Source organism: Peromyscus maniculatus, chromosome 12 (assembly GCF_049852395.1).
Source record: "Peromyscus maniculatus bairdii isolate BWxNUB_F1_BW_parent chromosome 12, HU_Pman_BW_mat_3.1, whole genome shotgun sequence".
NCBI lineage: Eukaryota > Metazoa > Chordata > Mammalia > Rodentia > Cricetidae > Peromyscus > Peromyscus maniculatus.
Window position 1 is genome coordinate 23,196,310 of NC_134863.1, and position 25,036 is coordinate 23,221,345.

Below are 25,036 nucleotides of genomic sequence, written 5' to 3' on the forward strand. Positions count from 1 at the left end.
AAAAATAGTTTCTATCCACACTCAATGAATTTTGTTTTTAAGGAAATGCAGGAAAAAATGAATTTTTCTGTGTTTCCTTAAAAATGCTAAATCCCGGGGCTGGAGAGATGGCTCTCTGGTTAAGAGCAATGACTGCTCTTCCAGGGAACCCAGGTTCGATTCTCAGCACCCACATGGCAGCTCACAGCTGTCTGTAACTCAAGTTCCAAAGAACCTGACACCCTCATGCAGGCAAAACACTAATGCACATAAATTTTAAAAAAAGGTGAATCCAGCTGGGTGGTGGTGGCACACACCTTTAATCCCAGCACTCAGGAGGCAGAGGCAGGCAGATCTCTGAGTTCTAAGCCAGCCTGGTCTACAGAGTGAGATCCAGGACAGCCAGGGCTACACAGAAAAACCCTGTCAAAAAACTAAATTAATAAATTAATTAATTAATTAATTTTTAAAAAATGCTCAATCTCCAAAGGAGGCCCCAGATCTGACAGCTCAGTGGCCCTGCCCTGACCTATGGCCTCTTACCACCCTGAAGCAGCTCTGATGTCTACTGCTCTGCTAGAGCTGTGCTCTATCTTGGTCAATCACAGATGAAAAATAAAATAGACAGAATATTAACTTACCTCTACACAAAATTTAAAATGAATGCCTTGGGAATCATAAAATGAAATAATTCGATTGGAGAGTGTCACAGTGATGAGAGACCAGTGGACCTCCAGGTGGATGGGAATCAACAGAAGGCTCTTTTTAAACAAATCCACCTGATTAAGAGGAAGAAAAGGAGCTATCACCACAGGACCAACAACAGCACTCATCGACCGACCTCTGCCCTGCTAAGAAGTGGTAAGGCAGAACTTGAACCTGCCTCATCTGAAGCCCATGTCTGTAATCACTAAGTGAAAATACTCAAAAGTAAGACAAATATAAAAATGTTCTCTTTCACTTAATCTACAAAAGCCACTTTTGTCATTTGTCTGATATGACTTAGCTTATTGATTATTAATGTGTGAATGTACATGCGTAATGTGTATGTGTGTCAGAGGACAACTTTGTGGGGTTGGTTCTCTTCTTCCACCTTTATGTGGGTTCTGGCTTTTGTTTTAAAACAGGGCTAGGGATCCTAGCATATACTAGGGATAGTATTAAATAGTACTAAAAAGCAACACAGTTTTAAAAAGTAAAATTAAAAAGTAAAGATCATGCAACCTCAAGCAAATCTGATTAAATTCAAATACTGATTCTTCTCCTTTGGCTCTATCTGTTTTATATGCCCTTTATACCCTGATTTCCTAGAGTGTAACATGTAGGAAACAACAGTACCTACTTTATGCAGTTCTAAAGAATACGAGAAGAACATGAATACACATACAAATGTACTTCAGCACACATGAACCCTGCAGTCTTGTCTCTGATGTTAAAAGGGAGAAAATATTCTTGATAATACTATACACCTTTTAGTTCAAATAAATCCTTAAATCCTAACATAGTCAGGCAGAGGTGGCGCATGCCTTTAATCCTAGCACTTGGGAAGCAGAGGCAGGCGGATTTCTTTTGAGTTTCAGGACAGCCTGGTCTACAGAGCGAGTTCCAGGACAGCCAGGGCTACACAGAGAAACTGTCTTGAAAAACAAGCAAACGAAAAGCTCCTAACATGCCCTTTATATTCTAAAACCTGCCTTTTATAACCTGGAAAGGTTGCTATTCTGCTCAGACTTCCAATGGATGGAGACAGTGAGATGGTTCTGCAGATAAAGGCACCTGCCACCAAGCTGAAGATCCGAGTTCAGTCCAGAGAAGGGACTCCCACAAGCTGTCCTCTGACTACCCACACACTCACACATAATGAAGAAATTGGTGTAATGAAAAATTCCAAAGGATAACTCCATAAACACCTATAAAAAGTGAGTGAGCTGGACATCAGCACATCATGTAATCCCAGATTCTGGGAGGTGATAGCAAGAGTTGTCCAAAGTCACCCTCTGCTACAGGAGAGTTCCAGGAGAGTGGGCTCCAAGAGACCCTATCTAAATGGACGCAGTGTCACGTGCCTGGAGTGGGGCAGCACATACGTGGGGCCCGCCTGTGTCACTGCGAACTCCTATGGTAAAGTAAACGTCTGGGGTGCTTGCTGGGCCTGACGACCAGTTCTGACCCGAAAGGTGGGAGAAGAGAGCCTAGTCCGTAGAGCTGTCCCCTGCCCTCCCCGTGTGTGCTGTAGTGTGCAGGCACCAAGCACACTGGAACACACACACACACACAGAAACACCACTTTAAACTAAAAGCTCCTCCCACATTTTGTTACTACTTTATTGTGTCTTCTTTCCCACCTGTTCAAATCCTGGTTGACTTACATGTCTTTCTGGAATTGAATTTGGTGACTACTAGATAATAACGAGATTTAAGGCCATTCATTTTTTTCTCTTCATGTGTTTGGGAAGAACTCACTGTACAGATGATGACCACCATGAACTCCTTTATAACCCTCCTGCTTCTACCTGCTTAGTTTGGATTAGAGGTGTGACCCTATGGCTCCACCAGGAGAATCTTAGGGGTTTTTTGTTTTGTTTTTTGGTTATTTTTTTTATTTGTTTTTGTTTTGTTTTGTTTTTTTGAGACAGGGTTTCTCTGTAGCTTTGGAGCCTGTCCTGGAACTTGCTCTGTAGACCAGGCTGGCCTCGAATTCACAGAGATCTGCCTGCCTCTGCCTCCCCAGTGCTGGGATTAAAGATGTGCTCTAGGGCTGGAGAGATGCCTTAGAGGTTAACAGCGCTGACTGATAGGGGCTGGAGAGATGGCTCAGGGGTTAAGAGCGCTGCCTGTTTTTCCAGAGTTTTTGAGTTCAATACCCAGCGACCACATGATGGCTTACAATCATCCATAATGAGAACTGGTGCCCCCTTCTGGCATGTAGGCATTCCTGTATGGAGAATACTGTACATACGATAAATAAAATCTTTTTAACAAACAAAATAAATTAAAAAATGAAGACATGCTCTACCATGCTGGGCTTTTTTTTTTTTACATTTTAAAATTTACGTGTGTGTGTGTGTGTGTGTGTGTGTGTGTGTGTATGTGTGTGTGTGTGTGTGTGTGTGTGTGTATACAATGCAAGTCACAGGTCATGTGTGGTCAGATGACTATTTCTAGACTGAGTTCTCTCCTTCTACAATGTGGGTTCCAGGTACTGAACTCAGGTTGTCAGGCTTGGAGGTAATCACCTTTCCCATGAGCGATCTCATGAGCGATCTCACTGGCCCACATATTCTCTTTTTAAGGGATATAATGATCTATTAATAATATACCTATGCAAGTCTACTGAATGTATTAAGTTTTGCGAACTTATTTTCTACGAGGTTTACTCATGAGAGACATCTCCCACTAGCAATGTAATTTTTTAAAAAGATTTGTTTTTATTAGTGTGTATCTGAGTGTGTTAAGTACAAGCATATGTGTGCGTATTAGCATGTGAGTGTAGGTGTCTGAGAGGGTCAGAAGGTACTATGTAGACAAGGCTATCCTCCAGTTCTCAGGGATCCATCCGCACGCCTCTGTCTGAGTGCTGGGCAGTGGGGATTAAAGGCACGAATCACCACACCGGCCTCCCTGCTACTTCAGTTTGGTTTGCTTTGCCCAGAACATCAGTTAAGTGTCATTTATTTTTCAAACATTCATTTTCATATTATTTTGTTAATTTCTTAGCATTTAGCATATGGCTGGAATATTTTTAGTTACCCTAATTGGAGAATTCACAGAATAGAATAATATCTTTTCATTTAACAAAGTAATGTTTATTTTGCAAATATTTCCTATGAACATGACCAATGGTCTCTAAGCAATCATGCCTACATAATGACTCTAATGATGGTAGTGTTTGGGGAGCCAAGCATTATATGTCTCCAAAAAAAAACAAAAAGAAAAAACCCAACAACAAAAACACATGTCCTGTGACATGAATTATCCACACACAAAAATATAAATTTTAAAATGTGAAAAAAAAAAAGCCAGGCATGGTGGAACATGTCTTTAATCCTAGCACTGGGGAGGCAGAGACAGGCCGAGTTCGAGGTCAGCCTGGTCTACAGAGCTAGTTCCAGGACAGCCAGGGCTACACAGAGAAACGTTGTCTCAAAAAACAAAAGCCAAAGTGACACTCCCCTTGCGTCTGTTCACTGTCTCCGCAGGCAATCACACTACATTACCCACTCTCATTGGCTTTGTTTCCTGGTTGATCTGTAAGCGCCATGAGACAGAGCAAGGGCTTTATTTTCCCCATCTACTCCTAGAAGAGTGTCCAGCACCCCTCAGCTGGGGCGGGCAGGAGGCAAGTGCTTGTTCGGAGATTGCTCTCCAGGCCACATGGAAGAAGCTGGGTGTGTAAGACACATTTCAAGTCCCAGCTGGAGAGACTGACAGTTACATCCTTAAAGCACACTGCTCAAACAGCTCAGCCTACTTGACAAGATCCGGCCAGTAAGGAGGCCCTGTCTCAAAATACAAGGGGGGCCAGGAGCATGCCTTTAATCCCAGCACCAGGAGGTAGACAGAGGCAGGTGGATCTCTACATACCGAGTTCCAGGCCATCCAAGGCAACATAAACAGCCTGCCTCAAGAACGACAAACAAAGCAACCAGAAAGCAAGGCAGACGGCCCCTGGAAGAACAATACCCCATTCTGTCTCAGGCCTCTACAGACATGTGCACACACAAAAACCAAGGTAGCGGGACTCACTCAGTGTTGAACGACTGAAAGTTGAATTCCAGTGGTGAGAGCCAGAAAAACACTACTAGTACAATGAGCACGGAGGTCTTGCTTTGGGCCTCCTGCATGTTAGGATTGCAGGTAGACCCATGCCACCATACCCAGTTACCTAGGGTGTGTTTTCAGTTCTTACCAGTGCCTACCTTCATGGCATTCACTGCTCTGACATCACTACCTAACACAAAGCCTGCCATGAAAAGTTCACCGCAAGAGAGAGAAGGACAATAAATGCATTCTACAAGCCAGGCAGTGAAATAGACTGGGAAGGAAAATAAGTGAAGGGTAAGAGGAGCCAGGGGAGGTGGCCAGTGATGGCACCTGGCATCCCAGCACTGGGAGGCCAAGCCAAGAGAATGACGAGTTCAAGAGCAGCCTAAGCTACACACAGAGATCCTAGTTTGAGGGAGAAGATAGAAGACAGTAAAGGAGAGAATGAGCCGTTTGTGTGTCTGTGTATACAGACACACTTCTCACAGGAAGTGAGGCGTCTCTGGGACAAAGCCGAGTGTTTCAAGAAGGCAAACAGAGCTGCAGCATGTGGCTGAGGAAGGAGGTACAAGTGAGGTGTGATTTAGCCTTTGGTTTTCAAATTCCAGAAATAAAACTGTTGCCTTCCAACTGTGAAAGAAGGCAGGGTACAGAGGCTGGAGACGCGGTGCGACAGTTCAGTGATTAGGAGTGCTCACTGCTTTTCCACAGCACCCACACGGTGGCTCCTGACCACCCCTAACTCTGCTTCTAGGGCACCTTTGTTTTTACAGATTTATTTATTTTATTTTGTGTGGTGAGTGTTTCACCTGCATAATGTAAGTGTTTTGCATCTATGCCCGGTGCCCACAGAGGCAAGAGAGGCACCAGATCCCCAGGAACGGGAGCTACAGATGGTTGTAGGCTATCATGTGGATGATGGGAACCAAACCACTGCGCCATCTCTCCAGTTCCACTAAAAATAATAAATTAAATTAAAATTAAAAACCTTTAAGAATTAATGACATAGGTGGATCTTTGTGAGTTCGAGGCCAGCCTGGTCTACAGATCGAGATCCAGGAGAGGCACCAAAACGACACAGAGAAACCCTATCTTGGAAAAAAAAAAAAAAAAAAAAAAAAAGATTTAATGGCATGTCTTTAACTTCTGGCTTTGTTAAAACTTTTATCATTTTAAAATATATTTATTGCCCAGTGGTGGCAGTAGCAAACACCTTTAATCCCAGCACTCAAGAGGCAGAGGCAGGCAGATCTCTGAGTTTGAAGCCAGTCTGATCTACAGAGTGAGTTCCAGGACAGTTAGGGCTACACAGGAAACGCCATCTCAAAAAAAAAAAAACAAAAAAAAAAACCAACCAAACAAATATATATATATATACTATAAGAAATAGTGGGGGCTGGAGAGATGGCTCAGTGGTTAAGAGCACTGGCTACTCTTCCGAAGGTTCTGAGTTCAATTCCCAGCAACCACATGGTGGCTCAAAAACCATCTGTAATGAGATCTGGTGCCCTCTTCTGGCCTGCAGGCATACATGCAGACAGAACACTATATACATAATAAATAAATAAATCTTTAAAAGAAAGAAAAGAAATAGTGACTAAAAACCATAAAAAAACTGAAATTCCATGAAGCTGAAGTACCAGTTTATTTAAAATTTTAATTTTACTAAAATTAGCAATCTCATAAGCATCTTTCTACAAATCTTTTTCCAGATTTCTTTAGAATAAAGACCTAGTAATTGGATCATCAAAAAACTGAAATGAGCACTTGGTGAGTTTCCATGTACATCATGACAATCAGCATCTTACTGTGTATTTTACAATGTGTTTAGTGGTTTGCTAAATATAATCTCATTTATTCTCCCAACAGAATAAATACCTTGTAAACCTCTTGATCTACAGAGAAGACTGACTTTCAGGATAATTAAGCAAGTGTGCTCAAGTCACGGCTAGTTAAGTCACCAAACTGGCATATGAATTCTCTCTCTCTTAGATTTGTATACTTCAGACATTGTACTTGATATAATTTATTTCCAGGTCTGGGGACATGGCTCCCTTGGTAAAGTGTTTGCCTCAAATCCACAAAGCCCTGGATTCGATCCCCAGCACTACATAAGGCAGATGTGGTGCTCACACTGGGAATCCTAGCAGTCTGAGGTAGAGGCAGAAGGATCAGGAATTCAAGGTCATTCCAGCTATGCAGGGAATTCCAGGCAAGCTTGGGATGTCTAAATGAAGAAATGAATCTTATTTCCATCGAGTTATTCTTGGTTTTGTTTGGTTGGTTTGAGATAGGATCTCACTGCATAGCACTGGCTGGTCCTAACTCACAAAAATCCACTTGCCTCTACCTCTTAAGTACTAGAATTAAAGGCATGTGTCACCTTGCCTGGCTTCTTTTTAAAATGACAACAAACACAGAGAGAGGTTCACACAGCCCAGACCAGCCTCAACCTTCTGGTCTTTCTACCTCCACACAGGCTACAGAGTCCAGTGAGGACTCACCCTCACTTCCTGAGTTCTCCCAATCAGCTTAAAAGTGAAAAGTATGCCGGGCACAGTGGCCCACATCTACCTAGTACTCAGGAGTTTGAGGCAAGACCATCAGGCCAACTCTGGCTACATATCGAGTGTCAGAGCAGCTTGAGCTACATGAGTCTAAGCCCTTTTGTAAAAAACAAACAAAACACAAAATTATTTCGATATTTATTGTTTGAGTTTGAATGTATTGGTAACTCTGTCAAAAGTGTTTCCACTCAGGCCTCATGAAGAACACCAGTAACCAACACTTGGGAGTCTGGACCAGGAAGACTGCAAGTCAGAGACCAGCCCTAACTACATAAACCAAGGCTAGAGCTGGAGCTCAGTGACAAAGCACCTGCCTAGCTTACGAAAGGCCCTGGGTTCAATCCCTAGTTCACCACCACAAAAAAAAAAAAAAAAAAAAAAGGTTCTGATAGAGTCACTGAAGGCACATTAGATATTTTAGCATTTTATTCTAACACTCAGCAATCTAATTAGACAAGTTAAATGTCCTGTCCAAGTTGTCCAGCAGGCTAAGAGTATTGCTGTAATCATGAACTCCCAGACTGGTACTCCTTCCTTACAGCACATTCTAACCCACATTAAGATAAAAGATATTCAGCAGTCACATGAAGGTTCTAACAGACACCATAATGTTATTAAAGCTCTGATCCTCCAACCAAGAGTAGCTCATCCATTTCAAATTCAGTATAAAAGGAAACCAAATACCTTTTTGGTCCATCTCTTAACTCCATTGTAGCCTTTGGTTACCAGCTGTCGATGAAAAAAGCTGTTGAAGAAGTGGACCTGGGGGAGCAAACACAATCAGCCAGGTTACGGTACGCCACGCTCAGAGTCAACGTCACAAGAAATGGGAACTGAAGAATCGCAAAACACAAAATCAACAAGAGAGGAATGAAAAGTGTTTTCCTTCCTTCCTTCCTTCCTTCCTTTCCTTCCTTCCTTCCTTCCTTCCTTCCTCCCTCCCTCCCTCCCTCCCTCCCTCCCACTCTTCCTCCCTCCCTCCCTCCCTTCCTTCCTTCCTTTCTTATTAAATGTGAGATACGGTGTTTCTGTGTAGCTGTGGGTCTCTTGGAACTCGTTCTGTAGACCAGGCTGGCCTGGAACTCAGAGATCTGTCTACCTCTGTCCCATCACTGCCCCTCGCCCTCATCTCCCCCAGCGCTGGGACTGAAGGTGTGATCTGCCATGCCCAGCTTTGTCTTTTTTTGAATGAAAAGTTGTTTTGTTTTGTTTTTTATTAAAAACCTAGCCCTGGACAGGTGTGGATAAATGCCTTTAATCTTACACTCACGAGGTACAGGCAGGTGGATCTCTGTGAGTTAGAGTCCAACCTGATCTACATAGTGATATCCAGGCTAGCTAAGGCTACACAGAGACCCTGTCTCAAAAACAAAATAAAATAAAACAAATGAGAAAAAAACTCAAGGCCTAGGAATGTGGCCTAACTGGAAGAGTCCTTGCCTCATAGGCACACAACCCTGGATTTGATCTCCAGGACCACAAAAGCTGGGTGCGGCCCCACACACCTGCAATCCTAACCTTTAGAGACAGGTACTGTGGATATCGCTCTGTATAAATAAAATGCTGATTGGCCAGTAGCCAGGCAGGAAGTATAGGCGGGACAAGCAGAGAAGAGAATTCTGGGAAGTGGAAGGCTGAGTGAGTCAGGGAGACGCTGCCAGCCGCCGCCATGACAAGCAAGATGTAAGGTATCGGTAAGCCAGGAGCCATGTGGCAACTTACAGATTAATAGAAATGGGTTAATTTAAGATATAAGAAGAGTTAGCAAGAAGCCTGCCACAGCCATACAGTTTGTAAATTATAAGTGTCTGTGTGTTTTATAAGTGGGCTGTTGGACTGCTGGGGTTTGGCGGGACCGGAGAGAAAACTCCAGCTACAGACAGGAGGTTCAGAAGTTCAAAACCATCCTCAGCTACAGCAGATTCTGAGGTCAGTCCAAGCTACATGAGATCGTCTCACGTAGCTATAAGAGAGGTGGGGGCAAGGGAGGGAAGGAGGAGGAATGTAGGTAGGTCGGTCCAGAGGAAGAAAATAGATTACACAGCTAACAGAAGGGTCTATTCCAAATGTTCATTAACATGATTATTAGCACCCCTTTAGTCCCAGCACTCAGGAGGCAGAGGCAGGTGGATCTCTCTGAGTTCGAGGTCTATAGAGCAAGTTCCAGGACAGCCAGGGCTAGACAGAGAGACTCTGTCTCAAAAATACAAACAAGCAAGCAAAAAGAATTAATGATTACCTTAAACTCCAGGGTAGGAATTATGAAGCTAACCCAATCTGAAGGGTGTAGATTTGGAGATTTCTCTCTAATACCTATGAACACTATCATTTCTTTTCTTTCTCCCTTCCTTCCTTCCTTCCTTCCTTCCTTCCTTCCTTCCTTCCTTCCTTCCTTCCTTCCTTCCTTCCTTCCTTCCTTCCTTTTTATTTTTGAGACAAGATTTCTCAGTGTAACAGCCTGGAACTCTATCTGTAGACCAGGTTGGCCTCAAACTCACTCAGAGATCCACCTGCCTCTGCCTCCTAGTGTTGGGATTAAAGGCGTGCACAATCATCTCTAGCTACAAGAATTACCTTGGCCAATGAAACAGCAAGTCTTACATGCTAAACTTAGAGTTCTTGTTTTAAAGCAGTATCTGCTCATCTGAGGGCATACTCATTACAATTGTTGCCGTGTATTGAGTGCTGGAGACTGAACACAGGCTCTTGTGTATAGTACACAAAGGCTCTATCACTGAGCTCAATCTCCGGTCCCACCGAGTTCTCCTAAAGTGTTCCCTCAAACTTTAACTCCCTTTCTAGTATAGAACTATCCATCCCCTGGGTGCTTGTGAATCTCAGGGTATGGTCATCAGACCAAAATAATCACATCGCTTGGGAATGTAAAAAAATCAAAACTCTCAGGCCCATCCAAGACCTAGTAAAGCTGAAACTCCAGGGTAGGTCACAGCAACCTGCTTTTATATGCCTTCAGGTTAGGTCTAAAGCAAATTCTTTTAAGAACTATGTAACCTGGGCATGGTGGTTCTAGCCTTTAATCCTAGCACTGGAGAAGATGAGGCAGGAGGATCCCAAGGCCAATCCGGATACACAGTGAACACTGTCTCAAAAAAAAAAAAAAAAAGAGCTAGGAGCTGGGCAGTGGTGGCGCACGCCTTTAATCCCAGCACTTGGGAGGCAGAGGCAGGTGGATATCTGCGAGTTCAAGGCCAGCCCAGTCTACAAAGTGAGTTCCAGGACAGTTAGACAGAGAAACCCTGTCTCAAAAGAAAAAAATATATATCCTTAAAAAAGAGCTAGGAGCCCAGCAATTGGGAGGCAGAGGCAGGTGAATTTCTGTGAGTTTGAGGCCAGCCTGGTCTACATAGTAAGACCCTGTCTCAAAAACAAACAAACAAAGAAACAAGAAGAGTTGGGTGCATTGGGGTACATCTATCACTCCAGCATTTCAGCAGGGGCAGGAAGATGGCCTAAAGTTCAATGCCAGCTGACCTACAATAGTGAGTTCCAGGCCAGCCAGAGCTTTATAGCAAGACCCTGTCACAAAAATCCAAATCAAAAACAAAAAAAAGAGCCATTCTGCTTATCATTGGATTTTATTTTATTCTTTGATGTTTTGGTTTTTTGGGACAGTTTCTCTGTATTGCCCTGGCTGTGAGGGGACTCAGAAGGCATCTGTCTGCCTCTGCATCCGGTGTCCACAGAGGTCAGAAGAGGGCATCAGATCTCCTGAAACTGGAGTTATAGACAGTTATAAGACACTATGTGGGTGCTTGGAATTCAACCCAGGTTTCTTGAAAAAGCAACCAGGGCACTTAACCATTTCTCTAGCCCCAAGACTATTATTTAAAATCTGTAATAACTCTTGTTGAAGATATCTTAAAAAAAAAAAAAAAAAAAAAAGCTCAGTTTGGGTGCAAATAAACACACACAAGTAAATAAGGAAGAAAATATGAACACTGTTATTTTATTTTATTTTTTGTATTTTCAAAACAGTGTTTCTCTGTGTAACAGTTCTGGCTGTTCTGGAACTTGCTTTGTAGGCCAGGCTGGCCTCAAACTCACAGAGATCCTCCTGCTTCTGCCTCCTGAGTGCTGGGGATTAAAGGCGTGTGCCACCACCACCTGGCAGAACATTGATATAAAGCAAAAAAATTTTTTTAAAACTTTATTTTATGTACATTGGTGTTTTGCCATGGAGGTCGGGTCCCCTAGAACTGGAGTTACAGAGAGTTGTGAGCTGCCATTTGGGTGCTGGGAATTGAACCCAGGTCCTCTGGAAGAACAGGCGCTGCTCTTAACCACTGAGCCATCTCTCCAGCCCCGCAAAAATGTTTTGTTTTGTTCTTTTTTGAAACATAGTCTTTTAAAGGCCACACTGGCCTCAAATTTGCTATGAACCAAAGGATGATCTTGAACTTCTGACCTTCCTGCTCTACCTCCCTAAGTGCTGGGATAAAAGGTGGTATACAATTGCACTCAGCTTAAGCGAAAAATGATCTCAGAAAATTTGGCAGACTCTAATGTACAATCAAGACATAATCCAACCATTTAATCTAAAGATATCAGATAATTATGTACTGTTTAAAAGTAAAAACAAGCCGGGCGGCGGCGTACGCCTATAATCCCAGCACTCGGGAGGCAGAGGCAGGTGGATCTCTGTGAGTTCGAGACCAGCCTGGTCTACAGAGTGAGATCCAGGACAGGCTCCAAAGCTACAGAGAAACCCTGTCTCGAAAAACCAAAAAAAAAAAAAAAAAAAAAAAAGTGAAAACAAAATAACCCAACACCCACCTCACTATTAATAACACAAGCACACTGGTGAAGAGGGAGCTCCCACTTACTTTGTCTGGGACGGCATCCATTATCAGCTCACCATACATATTAATAACCTGTAAAATTAAAACCTGCTGATGAGTCTTGTACAATTCAGAACATCCCCAGCAGTATGAGTTAACAGGTTGACAGTAGTGAAGGTAATAAAACCTGAGTCACTTCAGTAGAAATTAGAGACCTTGTTTCTAAAGATTAATGGAAAGGCGACCCAAAAGATAGGTTTTGTTGGCCAACATCCTGTGCAAGTTTCTACCCTGAAAGCCCACGATGCACTGACCTGGTCATTCAACCAATTCTGACCATCCAGGGTCACCAGATCATCCATGTCTAGCATGTGCTTATTGTAGAAGATCCGGAAGTTGCACTTCTGATGTCTGGCCCGGTAGTTAGTTATTTCTCTATTGATAAATGGTTTTCTAAAACAGATTTTGAAAGAAAAGGTTAAAATGCATTTTTTCAACATATAATTATTTCTTTTCTCTTAAGGGAAAAGTCATTTTTGGCAGTAACTATCTTTAAGGACTTAACTGTTGCATCACTGACATACCTATTAGAAAAGTCTTCATTAAAGACATCTTTTAATCTCCCAAGGACATCTTTTTCACTGAGTGGGACCAAACTTCCATACTTTTTCATAACCTCATCTAGGAATCCTTACATAAAGGAAAAAGAAAAACATGGGAAATTTTTTTCAGCAAAGTTGTTCTCATAACACATAATACTTACATTTGTTATAGCATACAACCATCATCTGTAAAAACACAGTTACGTCATTTTTTTTTAAAAAGGTGCGTGTTTGGACCTTCACCACTGCGATTCACAAAGAAATGCTTGCAACTATTATTTCACATTGGGTTTTGAGTTATTTCACGGTTGGTCTTAGCGAAAAGCTGGGCAAGCAGTTCGGAGGTGGGGGTGGAGGTGGGGGGTTGGCTGTTTTTCTTTTTTGGAGCCAGGTTCCATATATAAAACAGACAGGGTCTCAATCTCATCTGCCTCCTTGCATGCTAGGGTTACAGGTGTGTGCCACCATGCCCAGCTCAGACTCTATTTTTAAACTACGGACACAGTTAGAGGGGCTAGTCAAGACTAAAGAGAGACACACTGCCACCGTGTGACTTGAAGTGGAAACCTCTCCTAGGACTTGTAAATAGTGCAATGCTCCTGTGGTTCCAGCTCTCGAGAGGCTGATCACTAGAAAATTCTGGGATATGCCGGGCAGTGGTAGCGCATGCCTTTAATCCCAACACTCGGGAGGCAGAAGCAGGCGGATATCTGTGAGTTCGAGGCCAGCCTGGTCTCCAAAGCGAGTTCCAGGAAAGGCGCAAAGCTACACAGAGAAACTCTGTCTGGGGGGGTGGGGTGGAGAAAGAGAAAATTCTGGGATAGCCAGGTGTGGTTTGCACAAGAATGGCCCCTATAGCTCTGGAGAGGCTGATCACTAGGGAATTCTGGGATAGCCAGGTGTGGTTTGCACAAGAATGGCCCCTACAAGCTCATGTATTTGAAAGGATTAGGAGGCTGGAAGAAGTATGTCACTGGAGGAGGGGTTTGAGGTTTCAAAAGCCCATGCCAAACCATGCCTTGCTGCCTGCAGATCAGGATGTAGAACTCCCGGTTACTTCTCCAGCACCATGTCTACCTGTGTGCTGCTACCATGCTTCTCATCATAATGGACTAAACCTCTAAAACTGTAAGCAAGCCCCTATTAAATACTTTTATAAGTTACCTTGGTCCACAGAACAGCGACTAAGACACCACGGTAACATAGCAAGATGCTATATCTCTTAAACAGGAAGAGGAAGGGAGGATGAGAGCTAATCACTTGGTTAAATATGTCCTTTTTCCCTCCAGTAATTAAAGGAGTCATTTCTTTAAAAAAAAAAAAAAATGATTGTCATTGATCATTGTTAATACAACAATGAATTGGTCTCAGTGGCACATGCCTGTAATCCCAGCACTAAGGCGGCCCAGGCAGAAAGATGGGAAGTCTGAGGGCAACTTCATCCACACAGCAAATTTTAGACCACATGGTAAGACCTTGTCTCCAAACAAAGAGCAAACCCACTAACTACTATGAGGGAAGCCTGACAAGGTTAACAGTGAGCAAGGCCTTTCCCTCAGGTGCCTAGGCTGACCTAAGACCTCCCACCTCAGCCTCCATGGCACCTGGGATTACAGACCAGGCCTAGCTCTAGAGGGACCTGGGATTTTTTGTTTTGTTTTGTTTGGTTTGGTTTTTCAAGACAGAATTTCTGTGTAGCTTTGGGGCCTTTCCTGGAACTCACTCTGTAGCCCAGGTTAGCCTGGAACTCACAGAAATCCACCTGCCTCTGCCTCCCAAGTGCTGGACAGCTCAAGAGACCTGTTTTAAAACAGGGAATTTTTAAAAACAATTTTTTATTATTTATTTAGCTGTGGTATAAGAGTTCTCCCAATAGAGCTACATCTACAGCCAAGGAAACAATTTCAAAAGGGACCTTTCAGCCAGATTATAAGGCCATCTTCCAGTCAATTTATGTATATATTCATTCAATGGTTTCAATGATGGCCACTGAGCAAGCCCCAGGAAATAGAACCCCAACATTACTTCTCCAGGTAACAAGAGCTGAGGAAGGTGTAGGGGGTCACAGAGGAAGAAACATGGTTGGGGGCTGAAAAGGAGGGCAACAGCCTCCCAGGCTGACAATTAAATTAAAAAGGGGAAATCGTAACCAGCTCCTCCTGTGGCTCCAAACAGCGGTTTCTGCTAGGCTGTCAATTCAGAATGGACAGGACTCTCTTGCACAGGAAAACACAGGTGAGAACCCTGTGAATCTCCCACCAGAGTGGCTCCCAACTTTCTGCAATGCTGGGAACCCAACCCAGGGCCGCAAACATCTGGACAAACCACAGCCCTGCAGCCCAGCCCTGCCTTCCTCTCTTCATTACATTCATTCACTGTGTGTGTAGAGTGAGGGACACCTGCCAGCAGCACAGGCAGAGGACAAAGGACGGCGTGTGGGAGGTGGCTCTCAGGCCATCAGGCTTGGCAGCAACGCCTTTACCCTTCGCCACGGGGCCATCTCCCCAGCCCAGCCCTACGTTTATAAAAAGCATTACCTCTGATTCTCCACCCACTCTACTGGAGGTTCTAAGAATAAAACACATAACATTTTTAAATTTTTATTTTATTATTTTATGCATATGGGTATTCTGTCTGTATGTATGTCTGTGCACCACAGGCATGCCTGACACCCAAGGAGGCCAGAAGAGGGTATCAGATCCCCTGGAACTGGAGTTACAGATGTGAGCTGTCATGGGGGGAGAGGGGGCTAGGATATATCCTGGGTGTCAGCATAAGCCAGGTCTGTTAACCACAGAGCTAGTTCTCCAGTCCTGGGAGTACTGATGTTTGCTATACTCCCAGCCTGTCCATCTTTTTTTTTTTTTTTTTTTTTTTTTTTTTTTTTTTTTTGGTTTTTCGAGACAGGGTTTCTCTGTGTAGCTTTGCACCTTTCCTGGAACTCGCTTTGGAGACCAGGCTGGCCTCGAACTCACAGAGATCGCCTGGCTCTGCCTCCCGAGTGCTGGGATTAAAGGCATGCGCCACCACCGCCCGGCATCAGCCTGTCCATCTTAATAGCCATCTTGTTTCTACACAGGGGTCTTATGTCTACATGAAAGAACGGCCCCAACAGAAGTCAAGAAACCTTAGTATTTGGAAAGACTGCATTTAAGTGGAGAATTATATACAGGTAGAAAGAGAATATTAACTCCACAAAACTGTCCTCTGACCTTCACCTGGATATGCCCTGCCCACATAGAAACACCATGTATGGTTATACAATAATAAAATAAAAATAAAAATTTGGGGGTTGGGAATTTAGCTCAGTGGTAGAGCACTTGCCTAGCAACCGCAAGGCCCTGGGTTCGTATCCTCAGCTCCAAAAAAATAAAAATAAAAAAATACAAATAAAAATAAAAATTTGAATTGTTTTAAAATGTAATAAGGTTGGAAGGCTAAGCTCAGAGGTTAAGAGAGTCTATTCTTCTTCACAGGACCACAGTTCAGTTCTCAGCACCCTTATTGGGTAGCTCACAATCGCCCGTGAATCCAGTTCCAGAGAATCTGATGCCTCTGGCCTCTACTGGCACCTACACTTGCATGGCGTATACTTACACAGACACACGCATATATATGATTAAAAATAAATTAAAAATAGGGTTGGGGATTTAGCACAGTGGCAGAGCGCTTGCCTAGGAAGCACAAGGCCCTGGGTTCGGTCCTCAGCTCCAGGAAATTAATTAAATTAAAATATATAAATATTTTTAAAATGTAATAATGAAACCCATTAGTTTGTATGCTAACTTATAACAAATATTTTAAATTACAAAATGAAGCCATAAAGAAATTTTACCCCAAAGAAAAATGGAGGGATATCCCAAACAACAACAAAAATTAAATTTTAGGTTCTACAATCTTGATTGATGTTCCTTAAATTAAAAAAAGCAGTCTTCTCATAGAGAAATCAAGCTGGAACTGGCTGCTTTCAGAGTGCTGTGCAGGCTACAGGGAAAGAAAAACTATCAGGGGTCTTGCCAGCACTTGGCCCTGGGCCCTGACTGCTACATTACTGACAGTGGCACCAAGGAAGGCTACGATGTAACCACCGCCTTTCTGGCTGGGTCTGAGCCCACTCCACAGCAAAGGAATTCATCCGTGATACTGAAAACCTGATCAAAAGCCCGTGGGCTGGGAGGTTAAGGCTTAGTGGGGAGCCTCCTACTGTTTGTTTTCTAAATGAACAAGCTGTCAAAGTGCCTTCTAAATATTTATGTTTAGAACCATGGATTAGAACTAAATCTCAGAGAAGAAGATTCTTTTTGCTGTGAACTGTGTTTAACGTAGAGACTCCTAACTGATCAAAATGCTGAGAATAGGCTTGGCGGTGGTGGCTCACACCAGCACTTGGGAGGCAGAGGCAGGTGGGATCTCTGTGAGTTTGAGGCCAGCCTGGGCTACAAAGTGAGTTCCAGGACAGCCAAGGCTACACAGAGAAACCCTGTCTTGGGGGGAAAATGATGCTGAGAATAAATGTCTCTTACGTGCTCAGTCAGCCACAACTGGGACATCTATCACAATTCCTCTAATGCTCAGGGAACGCTGAGGAAGAGGGGGCGGAAAGAATGTAAGGCCAAAGGATGGGAAGAAATGCTGAGAAATGCTGTCTTCTGGACCAGTTATGACCACTGCACCTGCAAGCTCACTGCAGCTATGGTTACCAGCACAAGGCCAGGCCAACAGAATCAGTCAACATCCCAACAGGCAGCACTCTCCAGTCAGGACTCAGTGGGGGGGGGGGGGGAAGCAAAGAGGGCAGAGGGGGGCTGCTGGGGGTCCTAGGGAGAAGGTTAGGTTGTATATGATCAAGTACATTGTAGAACACCAGACGTGGTGGTGCACATCTTTAATCCCAGCACTTGAGAGGCAGAGGCAGGAGGATCTCTGTGAGTTCAAGGCTAGCCTGATCTACATAGCAAATCCCAGGACAGCAAGAGATATAGTAAGATCCCAATTTAAAAAAAAAAAAAAAAAAAAGACACTGTATTGTCAAAGAAATAACAAACAACACTCTATTTAAAAAAAAAAACAGAAGAACAACTAAAATTTCTGTTAAAGCAACAATAAACAACATTGTGGTATTAAAGAATGTTATATTTTGGGAGTGACAATCCTTGGCAATTACAATTAATTTAGCATCTTCACAATTAGACTGATATGGTGTTCCATGGAAGCAGAGATCAGTGTATTCTGCTTGTTGCTATGTTCATAGAAACCAGAACACTGGCTGGTATACAGGAACTTCTCATATATTAATAAAAGAGAAACAATGCAAAGGAAAACTAGGAAAGGAAAAACTATGTACCAATAAAATGCAGTCAAACACACACACAGAAGTCCTCATGGCTGGGGAGAGAGCTCAGTTGATAGAATGTCTGTCTGCCTAGCATGCATGAGGTCCTGAGTTCAATCCACAGCCCCCCCCACCCCCCCAGATCGTGTATGGTGGTAATATACCTGTAATCCCAGCACTTGAGAGGATCACAAGTTCACAGTCATCCTCGATTACATGGCAAGTTTGAGGCCAGACTGGGCTACCTGGACACCCAATCTTACAACATTCTCATCTGTAATCTGTAAGACTGACTGGTAAAACTTAAGTTTAAAAGGTAATTTGGCCACCCAATTAAAATGTTTAAGTATCAATATTCTTTACTGGCAATTAGAATGAAAATTTAACTTAAACAATTGGACAAGAGAGTTCATTGAATCCTTATAGCAAAATCGATACAACTGTCCATCAACAAACCAAGAAGGGAGCTAAGCAACATCTCCATAACGGAGCATCGTAAAAGGCATCACGAACATCGAATGGCTTAAAGGGAAAGCCATGTGTGGGAGGTAAACCAAGACTCTTCTGGAAAGGAAAATGGACACCAAGCGTGGCCAGAGGCTGGAGGGCAACAAGGAACAGCGCATACCCGAAAGGCAGGTGGAGAGCTGCTCGTCATCCACGGGAGAAGCCTTCTGGCTGCTCTTGCCACCCGCCACTTGGCTCTCTACTCTGAGTTCACTGCACACCGCGGGAGCGTCCAGAGGACTTTTACAGTAGGGGTGGTCCAGCAGCTCAGAACTAAGAATGTTCTGCTTGAGAGATCCATCCTCCTCCATCTGGCAGTTCTCACTCTGAGCAGGCTCTTCAGACACAGGCCCATCGACACGGCTCACAGACGCGTCTGCTCCAGACACGGACAGCGCGCCTCTGTCGTCACCGGCAGCGCTTGTCCCACCTTCCCGACCCAGGGTCAGACTCGCTCTGCCCGTTTCCGGAGGGAACTGGGTGCTAGAAGGAAGCTCGGTTGGAGGGGTTTCAGGAACTTGCTCTGTGCACCCCCACTGAGGAGAAGCGGGGGACTGGTCCCAGGCGTATGTGGCACTGCCATTCTGTTGGTCAGGGAATGCTTCATCTAAACTGTGCTCCTTGTCCAAGAAAGGGCTTTCTTTAGTGTGGCCATCAGGCACATGGGAGTTCTTCCCCTTCACCGCAACACTGGCCTCCATGTCTGCAAAGTATGGCTGGCACTGACAAGGGTCTTTAGCTTCTGGGGAAGGGACCGGGCTGCAACTGCTGCCACCCTCAGTGTTACCCCTAAGGTTCTCTTGATGGTCCCCAGTGACCTTCTGCACCCAGCTTCGCTGGGCTTTTCTTAGCTTGCAAACTCTGTTTTTCGTTCTGAAGTGCTGGGATCTCAAAACCCTATACCGAAATCTAATCATGGATAATTTCTCATACATCATAAGAGACACTTTGACTCTTCGATGTTGATTAAGTTGGAACTTTTTTGGAATCAACGGTTTCCCATTCCTGTGGTGCTCTAGCCCTTGGTAGCAGCCGTAGCAAATGCGTTTTCTATGTTTGTTCAAGACCACAATCTCGCCACTCTCCCTTGGACTCTGGCTCTCCCCATTGAACTTCATGGGAAAGTCGGACGCTTGTGCGCCTGTCCGAGGTTTGTGCCCACTGGCCTTACCAAAGACAGTACTTGCTGACAGGCCAGTAACTGCCTTCAGGAGACTTTCCTCTCTGCAGTACTCATGGTCCGAGGTCTTTGCTGACGACAGTACCTTATCTGCTTGGTGTCTCAGGAGACGGCTGGAGGAAGAAGCGAAGTGCTTGGGGTCCTTTCTTTTCACTTTGGCATACAAAGTACTACCACTGTGAGTGGCCCCTCCAGACCCCGCCCTTGCACAAGGCAGGACATCCCGGACCCACGATTTCTGGATGTGAAGAGCCTTCTTACCACACTGGATATGCTTCAGCTGTCCACCCCAAACAACTGGCCTTCCCACCTTAGCTTTCAGAAAGCACAAGTTTTGAGGAAAATAGAACTTCTTAAAGCTTCCAAACCCAGTATTCCATTTCTCAGAAAAAGCTAAGTGAATTCCCTTTTTCCATAGAATTTTCTTCTGCTTTTTCATTTTTCTGATGCATAATGAGAACTGATGTACCTATACAGAAAAAAAAAAATGTAAAGTTAAATTTCAATGTAAATATGTCATAGAGGTACATAGCAGTTCAGATTTTGAACAGGGTAGTGGTGGCGCACGCCTTTCATCCCAGCACTTGGGAGGCAGAGGCAGGCAGATCTCTGTGAGTTCAAGGTCAGCCTGGTCAGAGTGAGTTCCAGGACAGGCTCCAAAAACTACACAGAGAAACCCTGTCTTGAAAAACCAAAAAAAAAAAAGGGGGGGGGGCAGTGCTGGAGAGATGGCTCAGAGGTTAAGAGCACTGGCTGCTCTTCCAGAGGTCCTGAGTTCAATTCCCAGCAACCACATGGTGGCTCACAACCATCTGTAATGGGATCTGGTGCCCTCTTCTGGTGTGTAGGAATACAAGTAGGCAGAATACTATGTACACAATAAATACATTTTCAAAAAAGATTTAAAAAAATGAAAAAGAACATATGCACTCCAATTTATTCTATCAGCCATAAAGAAATCCTACCTTGGGCTGGAGAGATGGCTCAGAGGTTAAGAGCACTGGTTGTTCTTCCGGAGGTCCTAAGTTCAATTCCCAGCAACCACATGGTGGCTCACAGCTATCTATAATCAGATCTGGCATGCAGGTATACATGCAGGCAGAATGTTGTATACATAATAAATAAATCTTTTTAAAAAAAAAAAGGAAGAAAAGAAAAGAAAAAGAAATCCTACCTGATGGAGGTTCCCACTGCAAGGAGAACTGGGAAGAAGGAAGATGTGAGCATTTAACGAGGCCCCATTTTCTCTATACCTGCCACTGATAGGGATGTTTCAAGAATCATTTCTGGCAGGATATGGTCACACATGCCTTTAACACCGGCATTGGGGAAGCTGAGGCCAGGCGGACCTCAATCTCTGTGAGTTCAAGACCAGCCTCTTCTACATACTGAGTTCTAGGTCAGCCAGGGCTGTATAGTGACACCTTGCAACAAAAAAACAAAACTTGCTGGGCAGTGGTGGTGCACACCTTTGATTCCAGCACTCAGGAGGCAGAGGCAGGCTGATCTCTGTGAGTTCGAGGCCAGCCTGGGCTACCAAGTGAGTTCCAGGACAGCCAGGGCTAAACAGAGAAACCCTGTCTCGAAAAACAAATGAACAAAAACAAAACAAACAAAATTTTCTCAGTCTACACCAGTTTTTGTTTCTGTGATCACTTTTATTTTATGTGCATGTCTTTGTCTGCGTATATGCGGTGCACCACTTCCGTGCCTACTGCCCGAGGAGGCCACAAGAGGATGTTGGATCCTCTTGAACTGTAATTATGGATGGTTGTGAGCTGCCATGGGGTGCCGGGAATTGAACCCAGGTCCTCTGCAAAAGCAACGAGTGGTCTGAAATGCTGAGCCATCTCTTCAGCCCACTGCACACCAGTTCCTAATACAACACACAGGCGGCGATTCAGAAGAGAATTGCTGGGCTGTCACAGAATTTCTTGTGTTGACTCTGTTCCTCATTAGCTAAGTGACTTTCAGCAAGTCATTCAGATTCTGTGTTCTCAAGTGCAGAGTGAAAGACAGTAAAGCGAGAGGGACCAGAAACCACTTCAGACAGATTTCATATCTATTTATAACTTGCCCACAGAAAAACAACTTTCGATGGCAGATTTTTTAAGGGGAAAGTATCTTTGGCCCACATAGCCCTCACCCGCAAGGAGACCAGGCTCTGCTTTACACGTCAGAGTCTAAGTGTCCATAAGGAAGAAGACTTCATGTCCGCTGCTCTCATCCAGTGCTACTGGCTCTCAAGTGAATATAAGGACCACAGACACACACACACACACACACACACACACACACACACACACACACACACACACACACACATTTCAGGAACAGCTCATAGAGGTGAGAGGTGAGGAGGAATAAATGAAAATCAGACACAAAGCCAGACTAGTCAGTGCCAGCCTAGCATGCACAGGGCCCTCTGTTCAATAAACAAAACAGGACGGGGCTGCAGACAGAATTCTTGCCTAGAATGCATGAAGCCCTGGATTCAATCCCCAGCACCACATAAAACCAGCCATAAAGGCACACACACGTAATCAACCCTAACACTCAGGGAACGAGGTAGGAAGATCAGTTTAAGGTCTGTGAGAGAAGGTTCGTGAGTCTTACACAGCTGTGAACCCTGTAAGCGACAGCCTGCCAGGCAAGACATGCCTACTGGAGTGGGAATGGCACGAAGGTTGTGAGGACACCAGCCACTCACTTTTCAGTGAGAGCTGAGGTTTGCCCCCACAGAAGGGAATTCATGCCTGGTACTGTGCACCTGGTCCAGGACTGGGGAGGGGACAGGCCCAACAAGTAGCAGAGCTCTGACTAATGCACACAGTATCACACTGCCTTCTGGCTACTTCTGTCCATACCTGAGCCTGGGTCAGAGAGGCTTCTAGACCAGCAGGCAACAGTTAATGCAGACTCCTAAGTGACCAAAGTGGCATAAGTGACTCTCAAAGGGACCTCTGTATCACACCCTCCAAGGCTCAGGGAACACGGAGGAAGAAGGGACAAAAGGTAAGTGCCGTGGAACGCTGTCTTCTGGATGTGACGAGGCTGCTGCCCCCAGGAGCTCACAGCAGTGATGGTTATCTACTTAGGACCTGTAGAGACTGGGCCCGTCAACATTCCACCAGGGATGGAGGACAGGCTCACCCACTCTGCCCTGAGGAGCTAGAGATAATGAAAGGTTACTGGGCGAGGGGATCATATTCTTCAGCAATGCAGCCCCTGGGTAAGTTATTCTTTCTCAAGTAATAACCCCTCACCCATGCTCCTGTAAGCAACTGCAATTAAATGTAGTGGGACTGGGGGGGGGGGATGGTAGCACATACCTGAAATCCCAGCACTAGGAAGGCAGAGGCAGGAGGATCTCTGTGAGTTCGAGGCCAGCCTGGTCTGCAGAGCCAGTTCCAGGACAGCCAGGACTAAAAAGAAAAACCCTGGAGGGAGGGAGGGAGGGAGGGAGGGAGGGAGGGAGGGAGGGAGGGAGGGAGGGAGGGAGGGAGGGAAAAAAGAGAAAGAGAGAGGGGAGGGGGGAGGAGAGATATGAAGTAGGAGGCAGACTTGCAGAGAAGAAGGAGTTCTATGACAGGGGATAAGAAAGGATAATGAGAGATGAATACAATCAAAGTATACTGTGAGTGTTTGTTTATGTATCTAAAATTTCAAAACAAGTAAATAAAGGAAGAGGGGAAAAGGTCATCCTCAGCCACAGAGTTCTAAGTCAGCCTGGGGTATATAGCCTGTCTCCAAACATGAAAAAGAAAAACCGAACACACAATTTCAGAAATTAATAATGTCTCCTATTACTAAAAGTTCTGCAGACACTAGCCACCAAGAGGAGTGGAAGAAACAGCAGACTGTGAACCAGAAACCAACACATGAGACATAATTTAAGTTTGCTAACAATGTATTAAGAAAAGGGCCCGTCTCCACTCCCCCACATACCACCACACACACATTACACCCCCCACCCCCCCACCCCCACTCTGTTGTCATTGTTGTTGTTGTTGAGACAAAGGTTTCTCTGTGTAGCCCTGGCTATTCTAGAACTTGCTCTGTAGATCAGGCTGGTCTCCAACTCGCAGAGATCCGCCTGCCTCTGCCTCCTGAGTGCTGGGATTAAAAGTGTGTACCACCACCGCCAAGCCATATTACCTTTCTAGACATCATTTTCCTGTGAGGGAAAAAACATGGGGGACTAAATATATATTTACCTCGGTCCCTTCTCCAAATCAACTGATAAACACTGGGCTGGGGGAGGGGCAACATCTTTAAGTTACCCAGGCTCGCCTTGAATGAGCCAACCTACTGCCTCTGCCTCACAGATGCTGGAGTTGTATGCAGGCCACCATGCACAGCGAGAGGTAGAGTTCCGTGTGTGTTCATGTGGTTTTGGAGACAAGGTTCCTCTCTGTAACAGTCCTGGCTGTCCTGGACCTCACTCTATAGTTCAGGCTGGCCTTGAACTCTCAGAGATCCTCCTGCCTCTGCCTCCCGAGTGCTGGGATTAAAGGCATAGGCCACCACCAGCCCGATGGAAGTTAGATCTTAAAAAGGCAAAACTCCACTATGTGCAGCAAGCACACACTCCGATAATCCCAGCAGCCAGGAAGCAGAAGCAAGAGGATCACAAATTAAAGACCAGTTTTGGTGCTATATAATGAGACCCTGTCAATCATAAAAATGCATGAATGAATGGGTGAATGAATGAATGAATGAGCAAAAGCCCCAGGGTCAAAGATAATGAAAGAGGAGACAAGACTAATTAAATTTCTAAAAGAAAGTCACACTTGATGGCATACACCTTTAAAATCTCAGCAGAGTCTGAAGAATCTCCAAGTTCAAATCTCTAATGAGTTCAAGGCCAGCCTGGTCTACATAGCAAGTTTCAGGACAGTTAAGGCCATATAGTGAGACCTTGTTTCAAAAAATAAAAAGCAGATAATGAGTAACACACTCAGCAGATCAAGAAAGGCGATGCCATGAAGTAAGCTCCATGACCTCAGAAAGGCCCCAAATTAGAGGTAACAAATACCTATGAAGGTTAGGAACACGGACAGAGCTGAAAAAGGAAGGTCCCAGGAAGTCTGAAGAGGAAGTTCCACCCCAATCCTGCCTTCTACCCTGAGAGAGAACCTGTTCCCTTTCTTGGTGAAGATGAGTCAGGAGAGTCACGCCAGCAGGAAAGCACAGTGCAGAGCGAGCTAAGTGAGTTCATGCTGTGAACTTGCCCTCCTCACCACCACACTGTAAGGATACACTGCCGTGAGGAGACCACTCCAACGGGACAAGAGAAGGTCATT

At 44.6% G+C, this 25,036-nt stretch overlaps 1 protein-coding gene and 1 long non-coding RNA gene across 3 annotated transcripts in view; one reads left to right on the plus strand and one right to left on the minus strand.

Annotated features, from left to right (window-relative positions):
* Senp5 (SUMO specific peptidase 5) overlaps nt 1-25,036 on the minus strand; it is a 38,409-nt gene that overhangs the window by 8,206 nt on the left and 5,167 nt on the right. For both annotated transcript variants that reach the window (XM_006974500.4, XM_042259168.2), the window contains exons 2-7: nt 18,672-20,199; nt 12,694-12,799; nt 12,424-12,562; nt 12,155-12,202; nt 7,995-8,072; nt 621-758 (exon numbers count right to left, since the gene is read on the minus strand). In XM_006974500.4, coding sequence (XP_006974562.2) covers nt 621-758; nt 7,995-8,072; nt 12,155-12,202; nt 12,424-12,562; nt 12,694-12,799; nt 18,672-20,169 — 2,007 coding nt within the window. In that variant the 5' untranslated portion in view covers nt 20,170-20,199. The remainder of the gene's footprint in view (nt 1-620; nt 759-7,994; nt 8,073-12,154; nt 12,203-12,423; nt 12,563-12,693; nt 12,800-18,671; nt 20,200-25,036) is intronic.
* LOC121821700 (uncharacterized) lies at nt 6,342-7,130 on the plus strand. The gene is made up of 2 exons (XR_006062505.2): nt 6,342-6,513; nt 6,613-7,130. It is a non-coding gene; the product is annotated as an uncharacterized LOC121821700 (long non-coding RNA).